Source organism: Typha angustifolia, chromosome 2 (genome assembly GCF_048772165.1).
Source record: "Typha angustifolia cultivar Huaian chromosome 2, ASM4877216v1, whole genome shotgun sequence".
In the NCBI taxonomy this organism is placed as follows: Eukaryota; Viridiplantae; Streptophyta; class Magnoliopsida; order Poales; family Typhaceae; genus Typha; species Typha angustifolia.
In genome coordinates, this window is record NC_133240.1 from 8,750,204 (window position 1) to 8,763,135 (window position 12,932).

The 12,932-nt window shown below is 34.3% G+C and overlaps 2 protein-coding genes across 3 annotated transcripts; both read right to left on the bottom strand.

Moving 5' to 3' along the window:
* Positions 1 to 334: 334 nt before the first annotated feature.
* LOC140770958 (putative serine/threonine-protein kinase) lies at positions 335 to 6,077 on the bottom strand. 2 transcript variants are annotated; one of them, XM_073112306.1, is made up of 7 exons: positions 5,826 to 6,077; positions 5,244 to 5,380; positions 4,016 to 4,131; positions 2,813 to 3,023; positions 2,475 to 2,712; positions 1,509 to 1,659; positions 335 to 932 (listed from the first exon to the last, which is right to left on the bottom strand). In XM_073112306.1, the coding sequence occupies exons 2-7, from the start codon at positions 5,305 to 5,307 to the stop codon at positions 588 to 590; spliced, it is 1,125 nt and encodes a 374-aa protein (XP_072968407.1). In that variant the 5' UTR covers positions 5,308 to 5,380; positions 5,826 to 6,077; the 3' UTR covers positions 335 to 587. The 2 variants fall into 2 exon arrangements, with proteins under 2 accessions (XP_072968407.1, XP_072968402.1); XM_073112301.1 differs by having other exon boundaries at positions 5,241 to 5,380; positions 5,826 to 6,076.
* A 1,381-nt stretch (positions 6,078 to 7,458) lies between these two features.
* Positions 7,459 to 9,752, bottom strand: LOC140770973 (stem-specific protein TSJT1-like). The gene is made up of 4 exons (XM_073112318.1): positions 9,383 to 9,752; positions 9,025 to 9,268; positions 8,763 to 8,883; positions 7,459 to 7,829 (listed from the first exon to the last, which is right to left on the bottom strand). The coding sequence occupies exons 1-4, from the start codon at positions 9,625 to 9,627 to the stop codon at positions 7,636 to 7,638; spliced, it is 804 nt and encodes a 267-aa protein (XP_072968419.1). The 5' UTR covers positions 9,628 to 9,752; the 3' UTR covers positions 7,459 to 7,635.
* Between the last annotated feature and the right edge of the window lie 3,180 nt (positions 9,753 to 12,932).

The window sequence follows — 12,932 nt, forward strand, 5'->3', positions numbered from 1 at the left end:
GCGGTGGTCGGATTGGCATATTTAATGAACCACAAATCTAATGGAACTAGTGGCTCAGATTCTTCCATGGATTCCTACTTTATTGGGCCGCAAACGTCGTTAATAGGCCATTTTCGACAAATTTATGACCGAGAATTCCGATCAAATAGCCTTCGGAATCCGAAATTCAAGGGCCGAATAAGAAAAGGTATCGGGCCAGGAATTCTGAAATTTTAATTTCTTTTTGGGATAATGCACGATTATAGGATAAGTTGCAAGAAAGACCCGAACTAAGTGGGAAGTAAATATTGGCTATGCGACGATTCTATAATAAAACCTGTTAGAAAACAATCAATTAATAATAAGCCTTGCACAAAGGCTGATTTATTATATTTTCTCCTGGTAGGATTAGATGGTTTACATCCAGTGCATTTCCTGTTAACGTACTCTGCATATCTTGTAAATAGTACTGAACACAAATAATTAAGCAGGACAAAATTGAATGTTTCTACTAATTCCCTGAAGACCACTAAATTCCGCAATAGGTAGTCAAGAAATTGTCATGCAGCAAACTTGCTCACTGTATGTTGCGCGTCCTCAAGTTCTTCTCACCTTGGAATCATATCACTGAAAGTAATAGCATTAGAGGTGAATGGCGCAGTTGTCCCGCGGGAATACGAGTCCTGGAATCTGGAATTGCTTGAGTTTGTTGCTCTAGAAGCTTTAAATGTAGAGTCATCGACGTATCCTGGTGGCGTCAGCTCTTTCTCATTGAGTTTGATAGTTTTGGACATCATCTCTACAACCTGCTGTATGGATGGCCTACGTCCAGCTGCCGCTTGGGTGCAGAAGAGGGCAACTTTGATGTACTGGATGACTTGCTCTTCCGGATATTCTTTGAGCACCGGATCCACCGCTTCCTTAAGCCTCCCTTCTTCGTAAAGTTGCCATATCTGTACATTTGCATTTTGCATAACTGAAACTTTAGTATCAGAGGATAAGGGCAGCGAAGATAGTAAAATATGCATGACTCTGCAAGCAATGTTTTAACTGAGAAGTGATGAAAGTGAAATATGCAGACACTAAAATGTATATATTGAGATCTGCTCTCCCCATAAAAGCCTTGGGTTGCCCCAGCATAAAAAGCTTATAGAGGAATAAAAGAGCAAGATTGAGTTTATTAGCAAGTGTTTCCCCTTATTTTCTCCCTGCTTTGAACCGGCAACATCTCTATCAAGAAGAAAAACGAAGTATTGCGCTCAAAAACCAAGTTGTTTCCCTTATTTTACCCTAATAAATAATATCTTCTGAACATCAGATGTTCACAATGTTTCCAATTCAAATAGCTGATGATATATATGTCAAGACACCTCCGAGCTGTAGAATAGTATTTTAGACACTTTCATTTCTTAATTCCTCAAACCCACGATATTTAACTTCAATTTGCAAAGACAGACTCCTCCTTCCATAAGTCTTTAGCAAGTGATGTTTAAACAAAATGACAGAATGAACAAATGTTTAGGAGTTACCCATTCCAAGAGAAGCTTGTCCATTTCTGTCCAGAGCATCTTTGAGCTACTCCTGCCACTCACTATTTCAAGTATAAGAACCCCAAAGCTATATATATCAGCCTTCCTGGTTAGCTGCCCGTGCAATGCATATTCTGGTGCTAAATAACCACTGCATTTAGATGAACAAATTTTAGTTACTGCAGGATGATAATCATCAAAGACTCTTTTTTTCTTTTAATTATAAATCCAGTTACATTAAAGATTGGTTTCCTTGTCCTTTGATGCAAAAAAAATAATTCAAAATCTTCCTTAAATTTACCACCCTTAATCTAAATATCCAATAGAAAAGAATTATGTGCAGTAGATGCTTGCATTCTTTCAAGTGTTACCATAAAAAATCCATTATGAGAGTTGTCTATTGCATTACTAAGCAAACAATATGCAGCTTGATTCCCCTTTATCACAAGATGTGTATTTCTTATTGATATATAGATGCAATTTCTGTTTTCTTTTATAACAATTTTCAACTTAGCAATTTACAACTCTTGCATTATTTCAAGTATTACCATAAAAAATCCATTATGAGAGTTGTCTATTGCATTAATAAGCAAAAAATATGCAGCTTGATTCCCATTTATCACAAGATATTAATTTTTATCAATATATAGATGCAATTTTCTTCTTTCTTTTATAACAAATTTCAACTCAACACTTTACAACCCCCTCAAGGGCAATTATTCTATGTTGCATTTCTCATTTGTTTTAACAATCTAGCGAAACCATGACAAAGAGAGTATGCTACAATTTTTAATATTAATATATGAAAGTAAATGCAATTGCGATTCAGCAATGATCATCATTCCACATGATAAATGCATTTATGTACTCAAGAACCAAATGGATTCCATGTACTGAAGTGTTAAAGAACCAACTGCATCTTTGCATAAAAAATCACAATGAACATAGTTGCATTTTATTGCTTACGTTGTTCCAGCAACGCGGGTACTGATGTGTGTAATATTGTCTGGAAATAGTTTGGCTAAACCAAAGTCTCCAATTTTGGGGACACAATTTCTGTCAATGAGAATATTACTAGCTTTGATGTCTCTATGCACAATATGTGGTTGTAGCTCTTCATGAAGATAAGCAAGACCTTTAGCAACACCCAGACATATTGCAGATCTTGTGTTCCAATCCAGTTTCCTCGGGTCACTATTGGGACCTGCAAGGTAGACAGTAATGAAAGATGAAGCTTCAACTGACTCCAACCAAATGGTCGATCATTTGAAATAATCATTCTGGTGCATATTATATAGTTTTACCTAATAATGCATGATCAAGGCTATTGTTTTCTAAGTACTCATATACCAAAATTCGATTATCGGCTTCGACGCAGCAACCTACTAGTTCAACAAGGTTTGGATGCTTAACATTTGTGATGACATCAATTTCAGTCAAGAATTCCTTGACCCCTTGCCGTGATTCTGCAGAAAGTACCTTTACTGCAACTTCTTGTCCACTTCTAAGGATTCCCTGACATATACAAAAAGCAGAAAGAAGTAAAAATAATAATCAAGTGCTACAGAGGGTATGCAATTGACTTAGTGTATGACAGAGAGATCCTGTAAACATATATACTTTGAGTTTTGACATCTGAAAGAAAAAATAATTTACTACTGATAAAAATAATACCAGAAAGCATTTACATAGCAGCTCAACTAGTGAGTGTAAAGTACCTCATGCTCATGCTGCATGCAGGTGATTTATCACCAAAACTATTCTCTGCTAATTAATTCTGAGCAAAGTTAACTTATAAGTTGATAAATGGGGGTGAGTCACTAAAACAATCGGGGAACTCAGAATATACCAGATCCTGGATAAGTCAAGTGTAGTATTGAATTACCGATAATACGAATAATATCGCATACATGGGCCTGTAGAGGGCCCCCAATATTCAGGGGAACCAGTCTCATGAATTTCCACAGGACGACATGCAGTACTTTAGCTAACAAAATGTCTATATTTGAAAACTTAATATAGATTCACCGAGTGTTGCAAACACAAGAGCTGTATCATCAGAATATTTGAGGTAAAATGGGAACTATGAGATGCAATCAAGAAAAGCAACTTTGATTTCAAAACAAGTTCCAATTACCGATCCATGGACTTCATTCATAATAAATGTATCTCTCACATGTTACCATGTAAAGAAAAATAGTTGTCTAATATGCCTAGTTGCAAGGATCCAATATCAATGTTTACAATTCATATATCGTATTACATAATGTCTGACTAGACATTTAGACAGTCAATCAACACCAAACACATTTTAATAGTTAAGTAAAATTAGTTTTCCAATCTTCTCTTAAGTTAACTCGGCCAGGTAAATCAGAGTAAAACTGCTTACAGTCAACAGTTGCAAGCTCAGTGCCAATTCTATCAGTTTCTCAAGACACATCAAATGGCCAATTTACTGAGATGGCTATGAAAGGAAGGAACAAGAAAATGGAGTAAATCATGCGTACCTTGTACACTGTTCCAAAACCACCACGACCTATTTTATTGCCCTGGTGAAAATTATCTGTCGCTGATTTCAGCTCACCATAGGAGAAAAGCTTTATATTCTTATCCGAAGAAAAAACTGAAAGAATGAGGTTAAATCAATTAAGCTACAGTATGTTAGCCATAATGGTGTCAAATTAAATGGCCTCATCAGCAAAATATCCAGAAAGATGTGGCAAGATGTGCTGTATCAACTTAAAAACAACCAAATGTGGCAATCAGATAACAAAAGTTATAGTAAAAAAGATTCTATATTCAAGAAAATATCCAAGACATGGGTAGAGTCAACTGTAGCCAAGGGAAGGCCACAAAACCCCATTAATCTTAACATATGAGTATCTTTCTACAATAGGATTGTGAGTAAATTTCCATTGACTTGATTGGCCCTCCTTAGGATTTAATGACATTAATTGTCCCCCTTGACTTGAAAACTTTTCATCTTTTAGTGTCATATAATAGCCTATGTTCTTGCATATTGTGATAGAGCATGTCATTTGGATAACCAGAGTGAAAATAAAGATCTTTTGGAGATCCATTTCATGTTTTGAATTGCTAATGAAGATTGACATGCATTGGCAGTTTCTCCATATGTTTGCAGTACGAACACTCAACAGAAGTTCAAGATGGATAATAAACAGTTGATTTTATTACAAATGGAAATAAATAAGTCCTTTTTTTCATAATTCGAGTAACTCTTATAGCAAATATCAACCACTCAGATATTGTTTCTAGCCTCTCTCTAATTGTTCTCTGTCAAATCCATGATTATAGTTGGCATTTATATCCTCCAACAACCACAAGTTCATGGACATTACAGTTCCCTATCACTGACTTAGTCTTTCCTCCTTGTATAGCCTATATTTCTTGGTTTCATAGGACACTCTACAAGCATTGTTTCTATCTACTATTGTCTAAAAATAATCAAGTAATAATGACTCGATGAATATGCCCCTTAACTTTGATCTGCGACAAGTATAAAATGTCATAAATGTCATTCGGCAAATCATTGTAATTCATATAACTACTAAAGCTAAAATAGATCATCTTAGTTACTAACAAAATCAAAAGTATAAAAAGAAATTTCTTCACGAATAGTTTACTTATTCTATCATCCCAATCTTCCTTCCACTCCTCATATGCTTTCCAGTAAGCAAAAAACATATTAAGAATCTACCAAAATTTTCTTACCACCTAGGCTTTCTTGATGTTGGAGATCATTCCTTCTCTTGATAGGACGAAAGCAGCACCAACTCATATCAACTCGTATTACAGAACGTTATCTTCTGAAATTCTACTTATGCCACTTTTATCTTCCATAAAATTGCATTCTACAAAAAAAAAACATTATTACATATTACATAAACATCACAAAATTTCTTGAAGAGAAGATATACTAAATATTTCATCAATCATTCCTCCATTCTCCAAGGGAGAGACATGCAAATTTTCATAAATCCAAGAACTCAAGAAAAGCGTAGTAAATTACTAAGTGTATCAAAGTCCTAAAATGACGCAATGGATTCCATTAAGACGAAGACAATCCACAGAAAGCTCTTGCCCATAAAGAGCAGCGCCATCAATTTTATCTACTCCATTCAAACCCTCACTTTGATCCATTTCAAATCAAAACCTCTTCGAAACCTTACAGATCCAAACCTAATGCGGACCGCTATCGCCAGCATTTCTCAAGAACATCGCACAGCGCGAATAATTTCACCAAAAAAAAAAATCAAAAAATTTCAGATCAAACAGCAATTCGAAGAAAGATCGAACCTCTTGAAGACGGATCGTCCCCTCAGGACCTCCTCCTCTATCCAAAATCTAAACCCCCCCGAATCGTTCACGAACAGGTCGATTGGAACCAAGATCAAGCGACCGAAACAAGACCCTGGCCTTCTTCTTCTCGTCCTCCTCCTCCTCCTCGCTTCGTGCTTCGTCGTCGGTGTGGAATTATTGGTGATGAGAGAGCAAAGAGAACTACCCCGCGAGTCATCGCACGCTACGCTGTTTCTTTTGCACCTCTCGATCGTTCCCACGAAAGCCCGTCGACTTGAAGAGGACAACAGCGATGGTTCAACAGCCAACAGCCAAGGAGTCGGGTCCATCTCGGCCGTCCGTTTTTGCCCAAGACTACGATCATCGTCCGCTGCTCACGTGATATAATATTTTTTGTTTTAACAACAATTTATTTTAACTAAAAACCCCCCATATTTGTCTTATTATCATTAGTGGTCACTCTGCCGTATATTTATTTTCGACCCTGACGTTCGGTACTTTGTCTAAAAAACACCTTCAATTAAATTAATTCACAATATTTTACCATTCTATATTTTATATACATCCAAAATCACCTTATGTTTCTTAAATTATATTAAATTTCGATTGTTAAATATATTTTTAAACTTAACTGAATGTACTAAAATAACCAAAATAATTATGACTACAATAGTCCGAGGACTCAGTTAAATTTTATAAAACAAACTAAAATATATGATGTAAAAGTTTGAAATGGTAAGTTATATTTAACTTTAAATTTGATTTAAAAATTCAACAAATTTATATATAACACCATTTTTTTAATAAAATTATGATGCCCTCTTCTACTTCCTTCCTTCCACATATAAATATATGGAAAACTGTTACGCGTTGTATTAAGTCGTTTCGTAGCCGTGACGCTCAGTCAAATTTAATTAAAAATTAATATTTTTATTGTAGTTATAATACGGAAATATCTTTTAAGGTGTAAAATAATTTTAGATATAAATACATGATAATAAATATATTTAAACCCAAAATTTAAAAGACTTTTACGTAGTCAAAAATTTCGCCCAAATGATATCCATTTTGACCATTGTATTTGTGACTTGACAGCAGCATGCACTTTGACTTTTTAAGCATCATAATTACGACAGGTTGCCACTTTTCCACTCAAGTCATGACTTTTTTGGTGATTGCTTTACACTTTATACTTTGACCATAGTATTATTAAATAACACTTTATTCTTTGACCATATTATAAATGAATCTCCTTTTAGTTTGGATTAAGTTTAGTTTAATAAATTATATCCATTAAATAATATGGTGTAGATTAGTATTTTTTGTTTTTAATCAGAGAGAGGGCTCTATTTCAAAAAATAAAAGTAAAAGGAGAGGTTTTAGTTATAATATAGTCAAAATCTCTAGGGTTCTAGATGAAACTTTTTATCTTCGATATTATTACTAATGCTTTTATTTGTATATCACTAAATATGCATCATAAATCTTTTTTTAACTCTCCTTTAAAAGAATTTAGAAAGCACTGCTAAAAATCTTAGTGGGTAATGAAGTGTCTCAGCTACTGTGATACCAGTGAAACATCCACTTAATGTCTTCTCGCTATCTTCAACAGTGTGCCATTAAAATGCAGTGAGTTCAAACATCTATTCACCTTTATTAAATGAATACAAAACAAGTCCAAAGTCTAGATTCAAATTATACATTGCAAAGGAGTAGTGAATATGAAAGCATGCATGTATATTATATATATATATATATATTTATATAGTAGGAGGTGAGAGAGACACAAATTGGTAGTAGATATCAATTAATGTGAGTCATCCCATGAGGCCCAATTGGCTGCACTTCCCACCCTTGGCATGGAGTTGATCTTGGTGTAGGTGTCCACCTTGAAGTTTGCACCACACATCACACCCTCACTGTCCACTCTTGGCATTGCCTTCATCTTGTTCATGGGGTGCTCAAAGCTTTTCAAACCTCCCTCACTGTGAAACATGCAACCTGCACCAAATACCAAATATACATGCATGTAAATACTTCATTTATCACATATATTTCACAAGATCATTGATTTGAGTGTTATCTATTTGATATGAAAATGGGTCTAATACACATTTTATTATTATAGTAGAAGGCACATAATTTATATGTATAATATACAGTAAAAGCACCATACGAATTTTACTTTATTAATAGAAAATAAGAAAATTGTTAATAGAGTAATAATAATTGGATGATGTATAACATAGTGGGGATAGTTAGTTATAACATAGGTGGCTCCTCGGAGAGGAAGTGAAATGAGCTAAAATTAAAAAGCAATTACGAGTTCTTGATTCTACTTTTCTTTCACTCAAAATTTAATAAAATAGAGAATGTCTCCAATATTCGATAATTATATTGAATAGAAAAACCATTTCATTTATTCTTTGCACACAGTCCTAAGCTATTTGAAAATAGAGAAGTTTTCAAATAACATTCTACATTTTTATTAGTTTTGTATTAATATCTCTGAAGATCTTGTAATCTGACTCTCAATTTTTTAACTATAATTTCTTTTATAACAACATAGTATTACTTTAACTAACTATATATCATTAATCCTAATTTACGCTTACATAATTCTATTAATTAAATTACTAAAATACTTTAAAAATGTATAATCTTGCCCCATTTTAAGTCATAGCCCATCCTATCCCACCCTAACTAAATAAAAAAATCTCTTCTTATATCTAACCACCTCACCACCAGAATATTTTTTGATTGGTACACTTTTATTGGAAAATAGTTAATTAGATTTAATTACCTTATGATCTCATGTAAAGAAGCATAGAAAAAAAGGAAGATCAAGCTACAAAATATATAAAAATGAAATGTTAATAAAAAAAGAAGATAAAATATAGAATGTTATCTGAAAACTTCTCATGAAACACATACCAGTAGGGAAAGGAGCATATGACTTGCCACAACCTCCCTTTACAATATCCCTATCGTCACAAATAACCACTGACCCATCTGCTGCAATGCCCCAATACAATGGAACTTCTCCCTCCGAACTCTACAATAATATTAACATGCAAACATATAGAATGTTAATTGATCCAAAAACTTAATCTATTAAGTAATCATCGATAAGATCGAACAACTGGAAGTATTTGGCAAAGGTATCATGCATGCAGCGTAACGTAACGTAACGTACCAATGCGGCGAAGACGGCGCCGGTCTTGTTGTCGTAGACGACAAAGGCGAATGAGCCGGAAAGATCCTTGACGACTTGGTCGGCCGGATAGGGCCCCCGGTCGCGGAGAGTCCGGTAGGCTTCGATCACCAACGTGGCCTCGTTCGTCGACTTGCAGCAGAGCCCGTACTGCTTTATTAGGCTGCTCAGGTTGTGCAAGCTCCCCACGAACACGCAGTAGATCTCATCGAAGCAACAGAACAACCTACGTGCATGGTAGAAGACGACGCCATGCATGCAAGATTTATTATTACTCTTGATCATATTTATTATTGCACCAAAATCTCATATAATGATTTCGTGGATCAGGAACATGTACCTCTGGTGGAGGGAGGAGGGGCAGGTACTGTGGGCGGCGACGCAGGCGAGGGCGGCGCCGCCGCTGAAGGTGGCGGAGAAGGATTGGTTAGGGTGCGAGGAGTGGAAGTCCCTCAAGATCTCGTCGGGGTTCTTGGGCGGGCGGCGGACGGAGCCCGGCTTGCCGGAGGGGATGCTGTTGGATGACTCCGGGCTGTTCAGCTCCTGCGGAGGGTGAGCAAATTGCTTGTGGAAAATGGCCAACATCTTTTAAAACCTCTCTCTCTTTCTTTTCAAGACTTGAGGAGGAGGAGGAGAGTGATTGGAAGGAGTAAGGAGCTTCTAAATTTGGGAAATTTTATGAGGGATTGATTGGAATTGGAGGCGATGATGGAGATGGATAGGCTATTGGTGGTTTTATACTGTGGATAGAGGTTGCACTTATTCTATAATAAAAGTCTAGCTAGATAAAGTTTGAGGATAAGGATCACGAGAATAGAAGAAAAATAAAAAGGGAATAAAATAGCTAGCAAATGGTTTCGTCATCCCTTTTCTTTTACAGAAGCAAACGGTTTCCCCTTTCGTAACGCTTAAACTCTATAAGCTTGTAATTAGAGATGTAATCCATCAAGTAATTAGATTTTTAACCTCCTAATAAAAAGCTTTTAAACTCTAAGCATGCAGTCTTACACGTGGAGCCTACGGTCCTGGCCTTATCCGTTGACGGAGATCCACGTCACCGCCCACCGTTTGAGGTTACAGAGGTTAACCCGTGCACAAGCGCCACGTCAACGGACTTCGTGGGTCCCACTTTTCGGCTTCCGGGGAAAATAGATTTATTTACGTCCTAATAATTAATCCAAATATAAATTAATTTTTTTTTTCTAATTTATAATTATTCGAGTAGAATATAAGACAACTATATCAATGCTTCGAAGTTTGTGAGTTAGTTTAGGTGCACAGTTAAATACAATACACGACAATAAATAGGTTAATCATTTATATTCGACGAGATGCCAATTGTGTCTGAAATTAAATACTGGTTCGTAAAATTAAAGCAAGTGTGTTCGATGCGTTGACATTTTTTCGACGACATGCCCAAATTTATTTGGGCGGAAATATTTTTAGGTCCTCTATTATAATTGTTATAATATGTTTTTATGTGTAGTATAAGTTTACACTTAATTTTCTCTACGGTTAATTACACTTAATTTTACTTAAACTATCACCATTTTTTATATATATTTTTACTATCGACTCATAAACTAAGGAACTTTTTACTGCAATGACTCCTAAATTTAAAGGATTTATGTAGACATATATTTTAATTTAGAGGGTCTATATAGATATAAAAAAAATTCAAGAGTATGTATGAAAGAGCGTGAGAGACCAGATATAAGTTGGATAAATAGTTAACTATTTTCAGATACGAAAATATATAGGCTCTACTAGATTCTAATAAATATATTAAGTCGTCTAATATCAAACTATTATTCTGAACTAAATGCTGTCGAGAAATTGCTCTGAGCCCGAGCTAAATCAACAAACAACTAAATAATATTCTCTATAATAATTATTTAAAATTGGATGAAATAGGGGAGGGGGGGGGGGGTGGGGTTTGCATGGAAGATTGAAGTTTAAGTTTGAAATGCAAAAGAAAAGGGAGATTGTTTTTCAGAAAAGACCCTGTTTCATTTAAATTTTGGAAGTGGTGTATATTCCTCGGCGGATAAGGATAAGGTGTCCTTGGCGGATACACGTCAGCTTGCCTCGATTTTTGGTGATCCGTTTTTCGTATTCGGCCTTTCTCCGTTTTGAGCATGAATTCATCCGTTACGTTCTAAGATATTTGTCACACGTATTTAATGCTACAACAAAATAATTGGGTATATCAGTTCAGTTGTCGGAACTCCCTAATTTATATATATATTACTCAATCTTTTAATAAAATTATATTTTATATTTTATATTTTTAATATTTATAAATTGAGTTTTGTAATTTTATAAATATGTGTAAAAAATAAATTGTTAGTTAAACTTAATCAAATCGTTGAGTTAATTATACTAGAAAAATTATAAAAATATCCTCAACTAAATTAAAAGCAATTTAGTTATTTTAGAAATAAGAACATTTTAGGTATTTTAGTTATTTTAGAAATAAAATATCTATACTTAATAAAATGTTCTCACAGTAATTTTTTTACACGATAAATTATAAGGCTCGATTATAAATAATAAAAATACAGGGTGTAAATAACAGTTACGTTATAAAGCAAGGTGTTAGATATAAAATTTTCTAATTTATAATAAATATTATAAATTTCTTTTATAAACACTAGGGTTAAATATTTTAAATATTTAAACTATTATATATATATATAGTTTGAATTCATTATAATAGATGTTATAAAATTATTGTTCCTTTCTTAAAAATATTAATCTAGCTGTCCAATTTATTTAGTAAAAATTATTAGCACCATTATCTAGCTTATAATCTATGACCTATGGGCTACCTCTTGACTTTTTATTTAATATGGAAAAATAATGTGAATGTTTAGCTATTAATCAACAATATCAATATATATTAAATAAATGAGCTCGCCATTACTATGTTAAAAATAAAAGAAGAAGCCAACGAGATAATAAATAGTTCCCCGTTGTAGCCCACTGGCTGGCCGTCCTAAGTTCAATTGTTTGAATAGATGTTAAGATTAGTATGTTATGGAACTTTTACTATAGCATTTTATAGGGTATAATTTGGGTATATTATGACCATTTTATTAGTTAAGAGGGTTTAATCTAATTGTCAAGCTTATATTTGTGGAAGGGTTAGACTATTTTGTTTAGCTTATGAGTAATCTATAAACCCATAATCTGAAAAAATTGTGATAAAAAATTAATAATAAAAGTTATATGAAAGAGAAAACATGCTCGGGAGGCTCAAGTTGATCTATGTCGAGTCTTTGTTCGGTGATAAATTTAAATAATTTTTTTAATTGCAATGAAAAAATATACGTTCATCGTATGCTTTTTATAAAACAATAGTGCTAATTAAGGGTATTCCAAATATTTGAACGAGAGATAGATTAGGATCGAGAGAGCTGGGATTCGATACAGTATCATAGGTCAGTCCAATTGTGCTGTTAGATGTACGATGCATTGATCCCACACATTTGACAATTTCAATCATGTTGAATAGGAAATATAAAGGTAGAAATCTCACGGTGCACCTAGACTGACATGTATAGAGAGTCGGCTCATATTGAATCATAATAGGGCGGGAGAATGAGAGAAAAATCAACGGAATAGTATTTTGGGCCAGGCCGGGCTAAAGAACCTGACCTCATTCTGGGCCCAGGTAGGATTTGGTCAAATTCCAATTATTTGATTCGTGGGCATTCTTGAGCAACCCTAATTTTTTCCAAGTAGCCCTAGGAATTGATAGTTATTTCCATACTCTTTTCAAACTACTAAAAGGAGGTTTATTTAATTATATTAAATAGGGCTTAACAAGAAGCCAACCCTCTCTATTATTCCATGTCTCATACCATCCACAACTATCCACAGGTAGT